Source organism: Orcinus orca, chromosome 3 (assembly GCF_937001465.1).
Source record: "Orcinus orca chromosome 3, mOrcOrc1.1, whole genome shotgun sequence".
Classification (NCBI taxonomy): Eukaryota; Metazoa; Chordata; class Mammalia; order Artiodactyla; family Delphinidae; genus Orcinus; species Orcinus orca.
This window is the reverse complement of record NC_064561.1, coordinates 133,888,673-133,909,431: the sequence shown is the minus strand read 5'-3', so window position 1 is coordinate 133,909,431 and position 20,759 is coordinate 133,888,673. Positions and strand designations below refer to the sequence as shown.

At 35.8% G+C, this 20,759-nt stretch overlaps 1 protein-coding gene across 4 annotated transcripts in view; it reads left to right on the top strand.

Annotated features, from left to right (window-relative positions):
- The window catches only part of CWC27 (CWC27 spliceosome associated cyclophilin), a 238,151-nt gene that overhangs the window by 111,335 nt on the left and 106,057 nt on the right, over window positions 1–20,759 (top strand). For all 4 annotated transcript variants that reach the window (XR_004483733.2, XM_033429886.2, XM_033429887.2 and 1 more), the window contains exon 11: window positions 2,802–2,905. Coding sequence is in view for 3 of the 4 variants with exons in the window: in XM_033429886.2 (XP_033285777.1) it covers window positions 2,802–2,905 (104 nt within the window). In the remaining variant the exon portion in view is untranslated. The remainder of the gene's footprint in view (window positions 1–2,801; window positions 2,906–20,759) is intronic.

Below are 20,759 nucleotides of genomic sequence, written 5' to 3'. Positions count from 1 at the left end.
AGAGTTTCCTGAATTACTTACCAAAGTAAAAATTTTTTAAACTAGTATAATAAAAAGATAAGGATATTTGGTGGATGGAGCAAAGATGTGGTTGCTATTCTCTGTTTTCACATAACGTCAAGAGATAGGAAGTAATTACATTTATTGGAGAAATAGATCATGAGAGCCTAAACTAGGCATTGATGATGAGAGTCAAGAGGCGCAGTTACATGTGAGAGAGGTTGGAAGATGACATACCTCTACGGTAATTCAGTGAAAGGGAGGGTGAACAGTCCCAGGGGAAGTGCAGAGTTTGGTCATTAGGAGGAAAATGGTTTCACGATCAAATAGGGACTTCAGGAGAAGGGACAGATTTGGCCAGGAAGGAGATGGCTTGGAGTTTTGACATAGAGAGTTTGTAATTCTTGTGACATCTAGCCTCAAGCATCCATCTGGATCTAAGCCCTTGACATGTGGCTAGTTTGCATTGAGATGTCCTGTAAGTGTTAAATATACACTGCATTTGGAAGAGTTAGTACAAAAAAAAGAATGTAAAATATTAATATTCTCATATTGGTTGCATGTTGAAATAATATCTTGGATATTTTGAGTTATTGAGTTAAATAAAATATGTTTTTAAAATTAATTTAACCCATTTCTTTTCACCTTTTTTTTTTTAATGTGGCTGCTAGGAAACTTAAAATTGTATATGTGTCTTACCTTATATTTCTGTTGGACAGCAGTAGTGTACACAGAGATTTGTAATAGATAGTTAGAAATGTAGGGCAAAATGTCTAGATTTGGAAATAACCCATTATAAAAGTGATAGCTTATGTTATAAGATTAGATAAAAATGCTGGCGTACAGGGTATAGAAATGAGAAAGATGCCAACAATTATAGGATGAGAAGAGAAAGAGTAATTCGGAGGAGAATTAGAGAATCAAGACTCTAAAGTGGTACATAGTCTGTTAGAATTTCAGAAAGAAGTAGTTCTTATCATTGAATGATAGAAAGGCCAAAGAGGAAGAGGAGGACTGAGAAAAGGACATTGGATTTGATTGATATAGAAGGAGTGTCAATAGAGTATAAGAAGGATAGATTGCAAGAGATTAAGAAGTTAAGAGGTTGATGAATTAGACTCTGTATACAAACTATTCTTTCAAGCTAGGAGTTCACTTGTAAAGATAGCAATCTCTTGATTGGAGCAGAGTACAGGGAAATTTGAGCATGCTGTTGGCTGAATGAAAGGATTAGTGAAGTAGGAGTGCTTGAAGTTATAAGAAAGAGAAGATAATTTCTATAGTAAGGTCCTAATGCATTGGGTCCCAAACCTGAGTTCATGTTAGAGTCACCTGGGTAATTTGTCACAGGAGCAAATTCCTAGGCAACATCTCACATCTAAAGAAATAATATTTTCTGGAGATGTGTCTCCCCAAACATGTTTTAACAAGTTCTTCTAGGTGATTATGATGTATCCATCAGGCCAAACAAATCAAGAAAATTAAGGGTTCTGGTGAGGACATCAGGGAAATGACTGACCATAGCATCCAGAATGGATAGAGAGACGACTGGGTTAGAATAGACTGGTGGACTGTGAACTACGATTAAGGAGTTGGCTTTCATTATTAAAAGAGTGAGCATAAGTTTAGTAGGAATGAAAGACTGAGAAAGCTAAAAACATAGTGGATTTTGATCAGAGAGGGAAGTTTCAGAATTGAGGACCTTGGAGGCCAAGCTGTGTGTGTTTGATATGGAAAAAAGATGAAAAGAACTGAGTCATGCGCATTGTAAGACCTATCAGTTTGGTGACTCTAATACAGGACAGAAGTAAAAAAGTATGAGATTTGGGGTTTAGGAGGAAGCACTAAAGGCTGAATCAGTAGGGAGCTCTTTAGACTTAGGATTTTGCTAAACCTTGATTATCTTTAGAGAACATTCCAGAATGGGGTGCCTCCTTGGGCTACAGTGTTCTTAGTCTCCATGACCCACTCTAGCTTGTGGAAAATAGAATGGGTGCCTGACATTCACAAATATAAAATGCATAGTTTTAACTATTCACAAATGACCCTCAGGGTTAATGACATGGGCAGTTAATAATTTTTTCCAAGGCTTGAATTTGAATCTCCTGCCCTAAAAGTGGCCTGTAGAAACCAGTCACTTAACAAGTGACTTGCAGTGAAGCCAACAACTTACATCTCCATTTGCCTTTAATATATGATTGTATTAATTATCAAAATACCTCAGCCTGATAGGTTTCACAGGAGAGGAAATTATTTGGCAAATTGTGATATCAAATGGGTTAAAAATTAATTGAGTTTAAAAAAATTAGCACTGCTCCTAGCATATAATAATTGCTTAATAAGTGGTAGTTATTGGTGCCAGTTAGGAATTCAACAAGTTTTGAAGCCAAATGTTTTTGTGTATGCCCAGGTTTAGTGAATAGTATTTATATTAAAACATTTGTTTTGATTTGGAATCTCCATGAATTATTAAACTGAAACTAGAATGTTAAATTTGCAAGTAAATTAGAGGGAGAACAATAGTTCATTTATCACTTACCAACTGTTTGATATATTTGAAGGGAGCTATATTTCATAGTAACTCGTATTATATTGCTATTATGAAAATCACAACGTTTAGTATATCCTTTAAGTATGTTTCCATACCACAAATACACATACACAGAAACAAAATTAATTACATTATTCACTTTGTTTTTCTTAGAGATTTAGTGTACCTGACAACTAGATTTAGTTGTTTCTGCTAAACAACTTTCTCTTTCGGTCTATTATATACTTATATAATTGTTTTTGCTTTATAGCGAAGAGCTCAGAAAAGAAGCAAGACAATTAAAGCGGGAACTCTTAGCAGCAAAACAAAAGAAAATGGAAAATGCAGCAAAACAAGCAGAAAAAAGAAGTGAAGGTAAGGGCAGTTATCAAGCTTATATTTTCACTTGGTACTTATTCCCTGTCTCCTGAGTTGAGTTTTGTTGTTGTTGTTTAATGCTTTCTTTGGCCAGTTAGCCAATAAAATTAAGTTTCACTTAGGACTTTTGTCTGAGAAGGAAATTCAATCAAACATGATCGTAACTAGTGTTCCTTAATAAACAGAGTACTTCACATCAAGCAAAACTTAAATGTTGCCATAGCACTTATCTAGAAGTACACAGGATAGAATGTCCATTTTTACACTGCATACCCTTTAAAACATTTAAGAAAAGTGTTCAGGCCCTATATATGAGACTTGTATAGACATTATTCATACGTTGGTTTGAATAGTATTAAATGCAAATTCTTGTTTGTTTTTGGTTTTGCTCTTATGTTTAGGTACAGAAAATCTAAAGTATTGATAAAACTGATCAAAAGCTGATCAAAATAATATCCTGCTTTTTATACAGGTTAAATATTTCTTTATTGTACTGTGATTTTTTAAATAAAGCTCTAGAATAGCTTCAAAAAAGCTTTTTTACTGAAGATCTTTAGTTTAAAACTGTTTCAGCTATAAAACATATAATATTCAATTTCCAAAATAACAGTTGGAACTCTCAAATCTGTCTTCTTTTTACAATAATAAAATACATTGTAGATTCAGTGAACATGATCAGAAATTTGATTGTTACCTTTAATAATGTACACTAAATTTGGCTTAACAAATTTGCTTTGTGCATATATCTTGTGTAGCCTCATGCTTTTGGAAAGCATGAATATTTTTAACTACTAGGTTCTATAGCAGTCACTGGAGATATATCGAAGCATAAGATGTAATATCTATCCTTAAAGAATACGTATTCCAATACAGGACAGTGGTACAGCATTTGGCCATAGGCATTATTATTTATTTTAAGTAGCACGAGTAATACCACATAACTATCTAAAGCTCATAGTTCTTAGATTATTTGTACCATGTCCCCAGTGACTATTATAGTAAAGGCAGGTACTTGATGTAGAACTTAGAATCACCAAAATATGTTTGAGTGAAACAAATTATTAAAAAGTTAACTCACCAGAATGACACAAATTATAAACGGAATTTGAAGGAAAGGATAAACTTATATGTGACTAGATCATATGGGTAAAATGTAACCCAGATTAGAAAGAAGCTATATTGGCAATATTGAGATTTGAAAGAGTACAAGATTTCAAATATTGTATTTGAAAGAATACAGTGAGGATTAATTTTAAGTTTATATATAATTTTCCCAGGGGACTGTTTCTTATAATTAAAAAGCATTTTAAATATATGAAAGTAATTCCTTTTAACTGGAAAGATGTTTTATTTTAATTTTTTATTCATTTTTGAGCTAGTAATTATTATTCTCCCACCCCATCTGAAGAGCCATGATGGACTAGGGCTATGAAGTTGGCAGTAGATGGTTCTTGCCTTCGTACATAGTTCATGATCTACTAGTAGGAGTGAGAGAATTGCAGTAGGAAATTACCGAAATAGAGTTGTATGGTTAAGGCCTGTATTAGACATAAACAGTGCTGTGTTGATTTATTTGTCTGCCTTTGAAATACTTAATACAATTAGATAAAGAAAGACTTGAATCTTAAAAGAATGATTATTTCTTAACACACATACAAAAAGAAGATTCTTCTGGAGCTTATTTCAGTCTATTTATATGAAAGTTAGCCAGGTTAAAAATCTTTTTATTTCATAATTAGAAAGAGAATTATATATTACTTTTATAGTAATATATATATTACTTTTCTGAATTTAATTTTTCTTATATCATCTAGAAATACCTGGATTTTCCCTAAATCTGAGAGACAGTTAAAATTAACTTCCCCAAAAAAGCGATCATTTGGTTGCTATCGTTTTTCTTCTAGTCTCAGAATGGGCCATGTTATTTATTTTTTTATTGTTTTATTTTGAAATAATTTTAGACTTACAGAGAAGTTACAAAAATTGAGAGTTTCCAGATACATTTAATGTTAAGGTCTTGTGTAACCATAGTACAATGATCAAAACCAAGCAATTAATATTAACACAGCACTATTACTAACTGCAGACCTTATTAGAATTTCACCAGTTTTCCCACCTGCGCCCTTTGTATGTTCTGTGATTCCTTCCAGAATTCCATATTGCATTTAGTCATCATGTCTCCTTAGTCTCTTCTGATTTGTGACGGTTCCTCAATCCTTTCTTGTCTTTCATGAACTTGACACTGATTAGATATTTTGTAGAACGTCTCAATTGAGTTTGTCTCATGTTTTCTCATGATTAGATTGAGGCTACGCATTTTTGGGAAAGATTGCCACATAAGTGGCATGTCCTTCCCAGTGCACTGTACCAGAGGTAACAAGATGTCTGTTGTCTTTTTATTGGTGATATTACCGTGATCACTTGGTTAAGGTGGTTTCTGCTTAGTTGCTACACTGTTAAGTTACTCTTTTTCCCTTTGAGAATGTAAGTACTGGAGGGGAAGATACTTTGCAACTATATAAATATCCTGTTTCTTTTCAAGCTTCCTCACACTAATTTTAGCATCCATTGATGGATATTGCCTATAGGCAACAGTTATTTACTGTGGTGTTCTAATGGTGACTATTTCCCTGATTAGTACTACTTTTATTACTTGGAATTCTTCACTAAGAAGAATTTACTATTTTTGATACAAATTTTGACAGTAATACTAGGTGTTCATTATATGAAACACTAATGGTTGTATGAATGCTTTGGAATATTATATTTCAAAGTAAACAGGAAAGTATTAAGACTCAATTTCAGTTACTAGCAGTGAGGTTATTTAAGCCTTAGTGACTCCATTTTCTTATCATAAATCCAGGGATAAAATGCCTTGTGCATCCTTCAAGTTGGTAAATTAGGTAATGAGAAGACCTTTAATAAATTTACAGTGCTATATAAAAATAATAATTTTACATTTGTAAGAGAAAAATATAGCTATTCATGGTTTCATTTTGTTTCCTATCCAAATCTACAAATTGAAAATATGAATTTTTTAAGCCTATTTTTTAAATTAATTAATTTATTTATTTTTGGCTGCATTGGGTCTTCGTTGCTGCACGTGGGCTTTCTCTGATTGTGGCGAGCTGGGGCTACTCTTTGTTGTGGTGCGTGGGCTTCTCATTGTGGTGGCTCCTCTTGTTGCGGAGCACGGGCTGTAGGCCCGCGGGCTTCAGTAGTTGTGGCACGTGGGCTCAGTAGTTGTGGCTCGCCGGCTCTAGAGTGCAGATTCAGTATTCGTGGCGCACGGGCTTAGTTGCTCCACGGCATGTGGGATCTTCCCAGACCAGGGATTGAACCCGTGTCCCCTGCATTGGTAAGCGGATTCTTAACCACTGTGCTACCAGGGAAGTCCTGAAAATATGAATTTTCATACTATGTTAGAGTTAAAGCCTATGATCAATATGGTTACATATAAATATGACATAAATTAAAATCTCAAAATAAGCTTTCCTTAACAGTGTTTTCACACTTGCATTTTTATAATCATATTCTTTCTTAAAAGGTATGTGTGCATGCACTTATGTACATTCTTAAGTAAAGCTTCCAGTATTATTTCCTGATTCTATGAATCTGGCAAGTCTAACACTTGCTGACTACTGCGACTTTATTTTAGAATTTAATGTATTATTCTCACATTAAAAGCACTTGGAAAGAAACCCATAAGTACAAGAAAGCTTTGTGTTCTAATGTCCCTGCATTACTTTACCTAGTTTTGTCCTTGCATGAATGGAGGTCTCCCATTTAGCCAGATGCTCTAATAGATGTGATACTTTTTCAGGGCTTCTGTCATCTTAGGAAGTCACCTTTGATCAGGGAGTAATATTCCTTTGGTTTTATAATCTTTATCCAGGGGCTTCCCTGGTGGCGCAGTGATTGAGTCCGTCTGCCGATGCAGGGGAAACGGGTTTGTGCCCTGGTCTGGGAAGATCCCACATGCCGCGGAGCGGCTAGGCTCGTGAGCCATGGCCGCTGAGCCTGTGCGTCCGGAGCCTGTGCTCCACAACGGGAGCGGCCACAACAGTGAGAGGCCCGCGTACCGCAAAAAAAAAAAAAAAAATCTTTATCCAATTTCCTGGGCTAGAGCCTTAGCCAGATTTGTATAGATAATTAGGAATTTATATTCTGACCATAGTTCTGCTTCTAAATCTATTCTATTACCTGAGACAAGTTACTTTGAAATCAGGATCCATCTGTTTCTCCATATAGAAATTCTAAGATAAATAAGGTGTGCTATTTAAATTTTTTTAATGTTTTGCTGTATTTGCTCTTTATTAATTCCTTCAGTTCCATTATGACAGAAAATAAAATAATTAAAAGTCATTTGAAAGAAAGATTGTTACTTTTACATCAATAAATACTTTGGGCCCCATACAATTAAACAGTCCAAAATAAATTGCCATTTGATATTACCTGATTGTAGAGATAGTGCCGTGAGTATATGCACATGTCCAAACCCATCAAACGGTACACTTTCAAACATGTACAGCTCATTTGTATGCCAATTATGCCTCAACGAAGCTGCCCCCTAAGAAAGAATATTGATCTACAACCCAGAAACCTCTTAACATCTCTGCGCTAGTATGAAAGCATATACTTATAATTGAGTCAGTGTATTAATCTTTTTAACACCAATTTAGTAAAAAGCTTCTCTATGTAGTAAAAATGTATATGGGACCATCCATTTTTCTCTTCAATCTTCCCAGTAAAGCTCAAGATCTGCTATTTCTTATATCACAAAGATATTGTCAGATAATAAATATAATTATGCCTCTGTGTATGGAGAAAAGCACTACAAAAATATAACCTCATAATTTTTGCCATTGCTTTGCCACCTATTTACTTTTTAAAGGCCTCAGATAATGTATAAAGAAGGCTTCAGTAAATGAGAGAAATAGAATGTGAAGGAATACAGCCATTATTATAGTCAAATAATGAGAATTTTTATAGCAGCATGAAATTTGTCTCTAAAATTCAAAAAAAATTACATTTCTTAGTTGAATACAAAATCTGCAGTAGATTCTAACATCCCAATTTAAATAAACAAGGAATGTGGTGTTTTACTTTAGATACCAGCAATGTCAAAAGAGATGTACTGCAGGACAATCCTGTTTACAGCCTGGGAGTCTCTTTAGTCCCACTGTAAATCATCCAGGCCTGTGCATAGGATTTTTGTAGGGGGTAATAAATTTTGAATAAGATTGATAGTTAATTGGAGATAGTTGGTTTCCTGTGTTGGCTCTGTCAAGTTCTTTAATAAACTATATAATCCTTTTTGTTAAATTATGTCTCTAAGTCCTTTCCAGATTTCTTTAAGTTTCATCATATCAAAACCAGCACCAAACTGAACACAGTCACATAGAGATACAGGTTTGGACTTATTCTCTAATCAGCTCTAGGGAGATAAGGCGTCAGATACTCTTTTCAAAGTTTCAAGCACACAATACCTGCTCTATGACTAGCGCCAGAAATTAGAGGAAGAGCAATCTGAGATTGTAAATCAAGAAACAATTTTAAAGCCTCTTCATGAAACACATCCCTGAGGTGCTTAGTACCTCTCAAATTGCACTGTGCCATTTCAGGTCTCTTCAAACTATCTTTTTAATGCTGGATTAAGTCAGACTAGGGCCTCTCAGGCTTGATAGGTTGTTAAAGTATATAGTTTTTGACTACTTTTCATCTATCTAACATATAATGTTAAACTAGCTTAATCTTGGTTTTTATAAGAAACAGAAACCCTTCTGGAATGTTAGCTCTATGTTGTGCCTAATACCATGTAGAATTAATTCCTCTCTGAGCAAACTGGTCCTGTTTTCCAAAGCAGTTAGCTCTCTTCAGGGAGCCTTAAGTCATCATTTTTTTCCTGGAGGCTGGAAGTATCAGACCTATTTTTCCCGTAGTCTACTCTTAATATATTGCTAACTTTTTTCCTTTTTTCTTTTTTTTTTTTTTTTTTTTGCGGTACGCGGGCCTCTCACTGTTGTGGCCTCTCCCGTTGCGGAGCACAGGCTCCGGACGCACACTCAGCGGCCATGGCTCACGGGCCCAGCCGCTCCGCGGCATGCGGGTTCCTCCCGGACTGGGACACGAACCCGTGTCCCCTGCATCAGCAGGCAGACTCTCAACCACTGCGCCACCAGGGAAGCCCTATATTGCTAACTTTTAATGTTATTTACATGGAAAAGTGAAAGTATATTTGCCCTTGACTCATAGAAAGCCTCTCAGTCCAGCCATCAATAATACTCTATTTATTCTTACTTTGGGCATGGTGCTAATAAACTGATTATCCGGTTCTAAGTTAAAAACAGATTAAAGAATAATAAAAGTGTGGGACAGTACTCTTTAAAAGGGTAAACTTGATGGTATGTAAAATGTACCTCAAGGATTAGAAAATAAATAAATAAACAAGCAAAAGAAAACCCAGGGCAGGGACTGCCCTGTGGATCTTTCCAGCCTATTATTTTATAGGACTAAAAATAATATAAATTTTTTTAAAGCGAGAAAGAAAGCCATGGCTAGGGACATCCAATCAGGTAGCAGTAAGAGGTGATACATGACCACTTGACATTAGGTAAGGAAACACAAGAACATAGTAGTGGAATATTATAGATATATTTGCTGTAGATGATACTTCATTATATTCTGAAAGCAGGTCAGTATTCAAATAATTGATACTCATTATACTGATCCTGATTCATTAAGAAAAGTCTAGATGTTATTTATTACTATTTAATAAGGCAGAGAATAGGCAATCGTTCTAACCTAATTAGTAAAAAAAAAAAAAAGTTTTTAATTATTTTAATCAGTTAAAAATAAGATTCTCTTATCTGAAATATGTAATTGTGTGGAACACCTCATTTACTAGAAGTCCTAGAAAAATGAAGCTTCCCTTTGTAGCCAGGACAGTCTCTCAAGTGAAATTTTATTGAATGCATTTTACTACCTTTATGTGCCAGAAAGCATGCTTTATTTTTAACAGTAAGTTTTTCAAAAATATAATTTTTAAAATAATAAAGACTTTAAAAGGGGTATAGCAAGTTTAAAGATGTACATACCCTCACAATTAGACCAAGAATTTAATCTTTTGATACAGTGAGTAAGAGATGATCATCTTTAATGTGAGAGTCCATAAAGTACTTTGTTCTTTTTTGGACAGTCCATCTCAAACTTTTCACTACCTATTGTGAACAAATCTTGCTGAGCTTTACTTTGATAACCATACGTTATGGGCATATTTAATTTTATTTTCTTGCATTCTGTGCCATCTTGCAGACCTCCTAGTAGTTACTTAGGACTCGTCTCTTGCTACTTTTAAAAACCAATGTGTTAGGGGTACCTCTTTGCTGCCCTTCACTGTCTTAATATAATTTTTTTAATAAGCATTCTTTCTGCCTGGTGACTGATATAATTCCAATGTGCGAAATTTGACAAAAGCCTTAAGCTATATTTTTATTAACTGCAATTTGTCTTCTTTTTATTAATATCGATGCCATTCCTAACCCATTAAAAATAGGTTTGCTAATTGATAGAGGTAGGTATTAACCTTTGGGCATAACTGTCTCTTTAAAAAAAAAAAGCTGTATTATTTCTTCCAATTGTAAAAGTAACATATGTCCTTTGCAAAAATATCAGAAATGTAGAAAAGCATAAAGGAGAAAAAGAAAGATCACCCCATAATACTTCTTCCAAAGACAGCCATGGTTAACTCTGATATTTATTTTTCTGGACTTTTTAATCTTCATGCCAGAAACACACATGTGTATTATTTTCCATAATGTTATTTTATCATAAGCTTTTCATAATATGCTTTTTTTTTCAAACTTTCCAAGTGAAATTGACTGTTAACTCTTAAATGGACAAATTGCTTTTAGAGGTATTTCTTCCTCTTAACTCTCTCATATCTGACAGACTAAGATTTAGAAGATGATGGATACAAAAACTATATAAATGTAAATGAGAGATGAAAAATTCCCACCGTTTTCAGCTCTAGGATCTAGAAGATGTGAGGGCACTGACACTCAGGGTTTACATCTCGATCACTGATGGGAATTATTTATACCTCTCATAAATTAAAACAAAATGAGAAAATACTGACTGACATTGCCTGGTAGCCTGCCATCTTGTCATTTCTCAAGTGGCCACTGATAAATCTGCAAGGAAACTTTGTAATCAGATTAGATATTTGGAACCTGAATTGAAATAATTGTAAATTTGTCCACTTTAGAAAATAAAAGAGGTGAGGGCTGTGTATGTGTGCGTGCACATGTTTTTTGTTTTGTTTGGGTATTTAAATTGTCTCAAGGGGGGAACTAATACCATCATTAAAAGTTTGATTATAACCAGCAATCCCATTTGGGAATGGAGTTGTTAACTATTCCAGACTGCTGTCAAGACCTTATTTTAAGTAAGATGTTTTTCTTTTATGTGACATTTTCTGAGGCTTTGCCAAAAATGACATCAAACATATAATTCATTTGAGCGCTGAGTTTCTTCAACATCTTGCAGCACTTAATCAAATTTGAAAAAGATATTCTTTTCACAACTTTATAGTGTAAACCTGTGAATATGTTGCATTAAAACTTACTTTGGACAATTTAATCTGTGTGGTATTAGGTTGATTTTTTTTAAATGATTAATGCAATATGCTGACAGTTTTAAATGGTTATATTTTCAAAATTCTTCACATAAACTCCTGGCAGATGGTTCAGATGCAGCTTTTGAGTATTAGTAATTTTTCATGCAAAACCCAGATAATCCATAAGTTGTAATAGCTACATTAAAAATTTTGAAATGCCAGAAAGGACGAAGAGAATAATGAAGTTCTCAGAACTAAGAACATGTCAAAATATTAAGAATCATTAAGAATCTATTTGAAGTACAAAAGTAGTTTATACTGATTTTTTTAATGGCCACACTAGTGTGTAAGCTTATTTAAAACATGCTGCAATATGTTTAAAATGTGAAAATAGGCTTGCCTTAAGCAATGTTTTGAGCATCAGAAACTTCTATTTTGAGTATACTCTACATCACATAGTTCTGTGCAGTCACAGAGTTTTGGTCCTGAAAGGAGAATCCAGCCCTACCCCTCTATTATATATAGGAAACCAAAGGCCAGCCAATTAAGGGGCTTAATTGGAGCAACTGAGCCCATGTGCCACAACTACTGAGCCCGCGAGCCACAACTACCAAAGCCCGCGCACCTAGAGCCCGTGCTCAGCAACAAGAGAAGCCACCGCAATGAGAAGCCCGTGCACCGCAGCCCCTGCTGGCCGCAACTAGAGAAAGCCCGCATGCAGCAATGAAGACCCAACACAGCCAAAAATAAATAAATAGATAAAGTTATTTAAAGAAAAAACAAAACATTATGTAGAATTCAGCCCAAGAGATAGGAGACCTGGAAGAAGAGAAAGAAAATCTAATAAATGTCTAATCAAATTCTAGGAGGAGACCAAAGGGCAAATAGAGGCAATAGCTGAAGAGATGATAGCTGAAAATTCTCTTTGATGAAAGAGATCAATTCACAGAATAAAGAAGTTTTTTTTTTTAATGAATAGAGGATAAAAAAAATAAAAATAAATACAGATCTAGGGACTTCCCTGGTGGTCCAGTGGTTAAGAATCCGCCTTCCAATTCAGGGGACGCGGGTTCGATCCCTGGTCAGGGAACTAAGATCCCACGTGCCGCGGGGCAACTAAACCTGCGCACTGCAACTACTGAGCTCACGTGCCTTAACTAGAGAGCCTGCTTGCCGTAACTAAGACTCGACGCTGCCAAAAAATATAAATAAATAAATATTTTTTTAAAAATACAGATCTAGACACATCGTGACAATATAGCATTCAACACAGAGACCTTAAAAGCAGCAGGAAAGACATCTTTAGAAAAGCAAGAACTGATTTCTCAACAGCAGCAAGTGAGGACGTAAGACAGGATATTATCTTCAGTGTACTAAGGGAAAATATTCTTCAGAGAAACAAAAACGGAGAGACTTTGCTACCTGCATACCTTCACTAAAAGAAATTCTAGGACATACTTTAGGCAAAAGGTAGGTGAGTCCACATGGAAAATCTGTACTGCAAAGAGAAAGGAATGTGGAAAGTGGTAGGTGTATGAGGAAATCTAAATAAACGTTGAATGAATAAAATAACAATAATGTGTTAAAAATGAAGATAAAATTAAAATACATAATAACAATATAAGTTTGAGGAGCAGATAAAAGAAGTTTGGAAAAGCATTCTGTGGTCCTTGTATTGGTTCTTATTTGGGAAGAAGGTAAAGATACAAATTAACTTTAGACTTTAAAACAGTAAATATGCATGTTAATATTTTATTTTTTTGCGGTACGCGGGCCTCTCACTGTTGTGGCCTCTCCCATTGCGGAGCACAGGCTCTGGACGCACAGGCTCAGAGGCCATGGCTCACAGGCCTAGCCGCTCCGCGGCATGTGGGATTTTCCCGGACCGGGGCACAAACCCGTGTCCCCTGCAGGCGGCAGGCAGACTGTCAACCACTGTGCCACCAGGGAAGCCCTGCATGTTAATATTTTAAAGAAAACTACTAAAAGAATTGGAAAAGGTCATAACTTCCAAACTGGTAGAGAAAAAGATGGATTAAGGAAAAATTGAACCCAAATGGAGAGAAGAAAAAAGAGAAAACAAAATGTAGTCTGGACAGGATATTAAAAATAATGGTACAAAATAAGATAGGAGAAAAAAAATAAAGATATACTAGTAATTATATTGAAATAATGCAAAAGGTCAAATACTTTAAAAGACCAAGATTTTCAAACTGGATTGAAAAAAGAAATTTAATCATGTACTACTTACCTGAGAAACATCTTAAATATATTGTACAATCAAATCTTTAAGGCAAAATGTATTATTAGGCATAAAGAGGGTCTCTACCTAATAACAAAAATTTCAATTTACCAGGAAGATTTAACAGTCCTAAACCTGAATGGACCCAATAACACAGACTCAAAATGTATGAAGCAAAAATTGATAGACCTGTAATAAGAAGTAAATAAGTTCATCATAGTGGGAGATTTTACTACTTTTTTCTCAGTAACTGATTTAAAAAGCATATAGAAAAATGAATGAAACTATAGATGATTTGGACTACACAGTTAACTTACTTGATATAAGGCACCTAAAGAGAATATTGCACTCAACAGCTTCAGAATGCACTCTTTTCCAGCACTCTTGAAGAAAGAAAAATTTCAGATGACTGTTTTCAAACAGACTACCTTCTCTGACAAAATGCAGTTGTTAAGAATTAGTAACGACTGATTTTAAACAGTTACTGATTTCCAAATATGTTGATGTGTCCACCACTGTACTTAGAAGGAAAATCATAGCTTCAGATACTTATATTTTGGGAAATTACTAAAAATATTTCCCATGTAAAGAAGCTTTAGAAAAGAAAAAAACAGGCAAAATTAACCCAGTGAAGTAGAAAGAAGGAAATAATAAAGAGCAGGAATCAGTAAAATAGAAAACAGTTTTTTTTTTTTAAGTGTTAAACTTTTTGTGGCTTCTTTTGTTGCGGAGCACTGGCTCTAGGCACATGGGCTTCAGTCGTCCTGGCGCTTGGGCTTAGCTGCTCCGCAGTATGTGGGATCTTCGCGGACCAGGGCTCAAACCCGTGTCCCCTGCATTGGCAGGCGGATTCTCAACCGCTGCACCACCAGGGAAGTACCAGAAAACAGTTTTTACAAAACAGGGTTGCAATAAAAAATTACTACTAGTATAACTTCTTAGTCCCTTACACATAGTAGATAACCAGGAAATTGATTTGATTTTGTTGTATTAGACATTTGTCACTTGCTCTTTATTGGATGTCCTTCCAGTCCAGAGAAAATAAGATCTACTTACTTTGTACAAGGAGTTCCACAGGGGAAGTTTCTATTAACAGTGCTGCTTTTATTAGCTGCAAAAGAAGTTGCTGTTAAAAAGAGTGGGAGAGAGAAGCAGACAGACAGAAACTCTAAAATACACTGTTTAGGTAAGATTGGGGATTATTTCTCTCATGCAGACCATTCAGGAGTAAACACTTCAGGGCCAGCAGGTGATTCAAGGACCAAAGTTTCTTTCATTTTGTTTTTCTGCCATTTCCAAGGGTATTTTCATCGTCCACATTGCCCACCTTCATGTCTGTGTTCTAGCAAGTGGGAAGAGGAAAGATTAAGTACCAGACAAATGCTTCATCTTAAAGATGATCCAAAAGTTGCACATAGCACTTTCACTCATATCATATTATCCTGAAATCACATGGCCATGCCTTGCTCTACAAAAGGCTAGACTACAGTTAGGTGGCCAAATGCCTGGCTAGAATTTAGAGCCAGGAGTGGGGAGATGAGGGTTGGTTCTATCACTAAAAGGTAAAAGGAGAGAATGAATTCATGGAAAAAATTAGCAGATTCTGTTACATAATGTAAGCCAAGGCCTACGAAGAACAAAGAGGCAGGTAGTCTGTTTGGTCAGGAAAGGCCTGACAGAGTATCTGAGCCAGGTTTTGAGAGATAAGTAAGATTTCACCATAAAATGAAGGGCAGTAAGTAGAGCAATAGTTGGAAGGGTGCCCTGCCAGGCAGGAGTCATAGCTGATTCATCTCCTCCCTATGCTTGATACTTGACACAGTGACTGGCAAAATAATAGGCATTCAACAAATATTTGCTGAAGGAATGAATGAAATTGACTTTTCTGTCTAAATCGATAATTATATAGTTTATAGTTTAAGGGGAAAGGAAAATAAGAATGAAAGAAACTCAAGATAATTTTTTGAGCATGAATCCATGTTAAAATGAAGAGTACAGATGAACAAATAATAAACAAATTAACTTCAGATAGTAAGGGCTAAGAAAATAATATAAAACAGGGCAATGTAATATAGTGACTGGAGGGCTACTTTAAATTGGGTGGGTATCACAAAGTACCCAGTCTCACAGACAGAATCCACAAACATTAATTTGAACACAGAAAAAAAAATTTTTTTTTCTTTAACAGCTTTATTGAGGAATAATTTAAAGTGAATAGTTTGACATGTTTTGACATTTGTATACACCTGTTAAAACTTCACCACAATCAAGATAATGAACATATTCTTCAAGGTCCAACATGTTTTCATGCCCCTTGTTAATCCCCTCACCAATCCCCAGACAACCACTTAAGTCCTTCCTATCACTGTAAAACATTTTATATTTTCTAGAATTTTATTTAAATAGGATTATGTACTGTATGTACCCTTTTTTGGTATGGCTTCTTTCACTCAGCATAAGTATTTTGAGATTTATCTGTGTTATTGTGTATATCAGTAACTTATTCCTTTTATACTAAATAATAGCTCATGATATAGATATGCCACAAATTTTTATATAGCCATATGCTTTTATTTCTCTTGAGTAAATATATTGAAGTGGAATGTCTAGATCGTGTGATAGGTGTATATTTTGTATGTTTAACTTTTTAAAGACTGCCAAACTGTTTTCCAAACTAGTTGTGCCCTTTTATATTCCTGCAAGTAGTGTGTGAGATATTTTGTTACTCCACATCCTCATTAGCAATGATATGGTCACTTTTAACTTTAGTCATTCTAATAGTTTGTAATGTTACCTTGTGGTTTAATTTGCATTCCTCTAATTAATAATGATGTTAAACATCTTTTCATATGTTTATTTGCCATCAGTATGTATTCTTTAGTGAAAAGTCTATTTAAATGTTTTGCCCATTTTTACCGTGTTGTTTAGCTTTTACTGGATTTTGAGCTCTTTATGTACACTGGATACAAGTCCTTTATCAGATACATGATTTGAAAATATTTTCTCCCAGACAGTGACTTAATTTTTCATTCTTTTAACAATTTCTTTCAAAAACAAAACTTTTAAATTTTGATGAAGCCTAACTTATTTTTTTTCAATTTTGGATTGAGTTTTTGGTGTTGAGTATAAGAAATCTTTGCCTTAGTTTTTTATGACTGGCTTCTTTCAATTAGCATATTTTCGAGGTATCCATGTTGTATCATGTGTCGGTACTTTATTCCTTTTTACTGACAAATAATATTACATTGACTAAATATACCACTTTGTTTTTTGACTGTGTTGGGTCTTCGTTTCTGTGCGAGGGCTTTCTCTAGTTGTGGCAAGCGGGGGCCACTTTTCATCGCGGTGCACGGGCCTCTCACTGTCGCAGCCTCTCTTGCTGCGGAGCACAGGCTCCAGACGCGCAGGCTCAGTAGTTGTGGCTCACGAGCCTAGTTGCTCCGCGGCATGTGGGATCTTCCCAGACCAGGTCTCAAACCCGTGTCCCCCTGCATTGGCAGGCAGATTCTCAACCACTGCGTCACCAGGGAAGCCCTAGATATACCACATTTTGTTTATCTGCTAATCAATTGAAAGACCTTTGAGTTTTTCCCACTTCTTGGCTATTATGAATAGTGTTTCTGTGAACATTCTTGTACATTCACTTTGCTTTAAGCCTTCACCAGTGGTCTCCTCAAAGCCTATTGTGCTTCTACAAAGTTTCTTCAGGATTTTTGAAACTTTTATTGACAAATTCCTCAAAGTCCTTCTAACTTCTGTCCCCTATAAGGTTCTAAACCCACTCACATGAACTTAACTTTAGGATTTTGTTAGGGCAGCACCCCACTTCCAGAATCTTTTCAGTGTATGTGTTACAATAAATATAAGATTACAGACAGGCGTGCATGTGCACACGCGGGCACACACACACACTAGCAGAATCTGAATGTTTGGGTCTTTCCATTGGATTAACCTGCAAGAGAAAGTCTGCTCTTTTCAACTCTTCACCTGCTTCTCTGGAAGGTTTTTGAAGGTTTTGCTCTCATTTCTTCTCACTGACTGAAAAAGAGCACAGTTCAAGTACCATTTTCTTATACCTTTGGCTGTCTCTTTTATATAGTATTCAAATAATGCAACTCAAATATGCCCACTAAAAATTTTCCCTTTCAACAATGGAATTATATTTTATAGAGTAATTTTACAAGATTTTCCATGTTAGCTTAACTGTTTTCAAAAAATTTACTAAAGAAGCCAACATATATGATCAGGAAAACACCCAACTACAGTTCAAACCACAGGATAGGATACTGAGATAGCACACAAAATAGAACAAGGCACTGAACAGCCAAACTTCAGGAAGGGCAGGAAGACCAAAGGCCTTGGGTGCAGGATGTCTTAGACTCTTACCTGGATCTATCATCAGACAACTCACCCTAGCTTCTTTCTAGCTTTCTTGAGCACCTACCTCCCAGAAGTCAGACACTGATTGATTAATCATGTGTCACTCTGTCATCAGGGGCAGGATCTGTTATCAGAGGAAGGGGTCAGAAATACACTAGGCAAACAAAAAGCATACCTACAACACTTGGCCTCTCTTAGCCTCAATTTCCTCTTCTGTGAAATGGGTATATTTGTTTATTGTAAGGTTTCAGTATGTAAAGTATACAGTATCTTTGGTGGTAGCTCTGGTGGCAGTAGTGATAGTGGCAGGAATGGTATAGAGGATTTGCTCTGTGTTGGAAGGTGATCTTCAGGTTCAGGACCTCAAGTGGTATTTTGGGGGTGTTAATAGGGGTGTTCTCCACTTTTTACCATGATTTAGCTAAAGAGATAGTCAAAGCCCTTATAAGGCTTATGTTCTCATTCCTCCAGAAAATTGGCTCTATTCCCTCATATATATGACTTGGCACTGGGAGATTAGTTTTGCATTGTTTTGTGATATTCACCTCTTCCCCTGAATTCCCTCTGCTTCCACACATGTGCCCAACCAAGGCATCGCCCATCTTCTGTAGTCCACTTCATGTAATTGTGACTAGAGGAGACCACACTGAGGTGCTACAACCTTTTAGCATTAGTTGGCATATTTCCTTGTTCCAACGTGGGTATCTGGCAGTTTCTTCTTTATATGCATTGTTACATTGACCTCAAGTGCTTTAGAAAACGGAATTCTGTTAGTTTTGTCATGGAAAGGACAAAGGCCCTTAATCTGATGTGATCTTTAATTTTATGTATCAACTTGATAGGGCCACAGGGGGCCCAGTATTCAGTCAAATGTTATTCTGGGTGTGTCTGTAAGGGTGTTTTTGGATGACATTAGCAGTTGAATCGATAGACAAGTAAAGCAGATTGCTCTCCCTAGTGTATGTAGATGGCACTCGTCCATCAGTTCAAGGCTTGAATATAACAAAAAGGCTGATTTTTCTGAGAGTAAGAGGGGACTCCTTCTGTCTGACTGCCTTGAGCTGGGACACTAGTCTTTTCCTGCCTTCAGAATCAAACTGAAACATCAGCTCTTCTTGAGTTTCAAACCTGTGACTTTTAGATGGGAACTTAAACCATCAGCTCTCCTGGCTGTTAGAACTTCAGACTCAGACTGGATTTCTAGCTTGCCAACTGCAGGTTTGGGACTTCTTAGCGTCTGTAATCTTGTCAGCCAGTTCCTCATAATAAATCTGTTACTATGTATGATCCTATTGATTCTGTTTTTCTAGAGAACCCAGACTAATACAACTGGTAAATTCAAAACAAAACAAAAAATCCTTTCATATTTTTCCAACTGAGTGTTTGTTTTTCAGCATCTTAGTCTTAGTTCAAAAAAGGAAGGAAGGGGCTTCCCTGGTGGCGCAGTGGTTGAGAGTCCGTCTGCCGATGCAGGGGACATGGGTTTTGCTTACCTCTGATTTAATCATCTGAACAATCATGGAAAGTTGTATTACCACTGTGGTGGACACACCCCTCCCTGCACGGTCCGGGAAGATCCCACATGCCGCGGAGTGGCTGGGCCCGTGGGCCATGGCCGCTGAGCCTGCGCGTCCGGAGCCTGTGCTCCGCAACGGGAGAGGCCACAACAGTGAGAGGCCCGCGTACCTCAAAAAAAAAAAAAAAAGAAGAAGGAAGGAGGAGAGAAGTCTTTAAATAATATAGCTCATTTTTTTTACCTTTATCTATATATTATTCTAATAAGACTAAAAAATGAAAATAAGACCAGTTGGTATTAATATTTTTCTCAAATTTAACAGGTGTACTGCAGTCTTACCTTGGATCTTTTCTGCTTGTTTCTTCTTGGTTTCAATTTAATAATAATGTCTTTCACTTCCTTTCTTAAACGGTTGTATAATATTACTGCTCTGTTCCACAGAATTTCTACCACAGTTCTGTCCACTTTTCTTCCCATCCACCCCACCTCCATCCCTCAGTGGTTGCATACTAAACATGAGCAAAGTCATTCTTCCAGAGTTTGTAAAGCCCTTTGGGATTATTGAGAATGAATGGTGTTATATAAATGTCATATTGTTTCATAACAGTTCTTAAAACAATGAGATAATGTCTGTTAAAGGATTTTAAGTTCCATGGAGAAGTGCAGGGCATAAAAACAAGTCATTTTTATTATATTATATCCATATATTTTTGCTGTACAATTTAAAACATTATTCTATCCTCTAAAGATATAAATGGTTTGTTTGAGCATATGTGTGCACGTGCTGCTGACTATATAGAAATAAATTACTAGGTTTTGATTTTGTTGCTTCATTTTGTCATTTGGGTACAGTAAATTTGTCACTATAAAAGCTGGCTGGGGTAAAAGTAGAAATCTAAAGCAGTCTCTTTTTAAGATTAAATATGGTGTTTATCTCTTAATTTAAAGCTTTGTACTTATGCAATACTGAATTTTTTTCTATATATATAATGATTTACTGAGTTTTACAAAGACTTCAGTGAAGTCAGTTATTTAAAATAATTCCCAAATCCCTTTTTCTATCTGAGCTTCAGACCCACATTTCCAACTCCCTTTT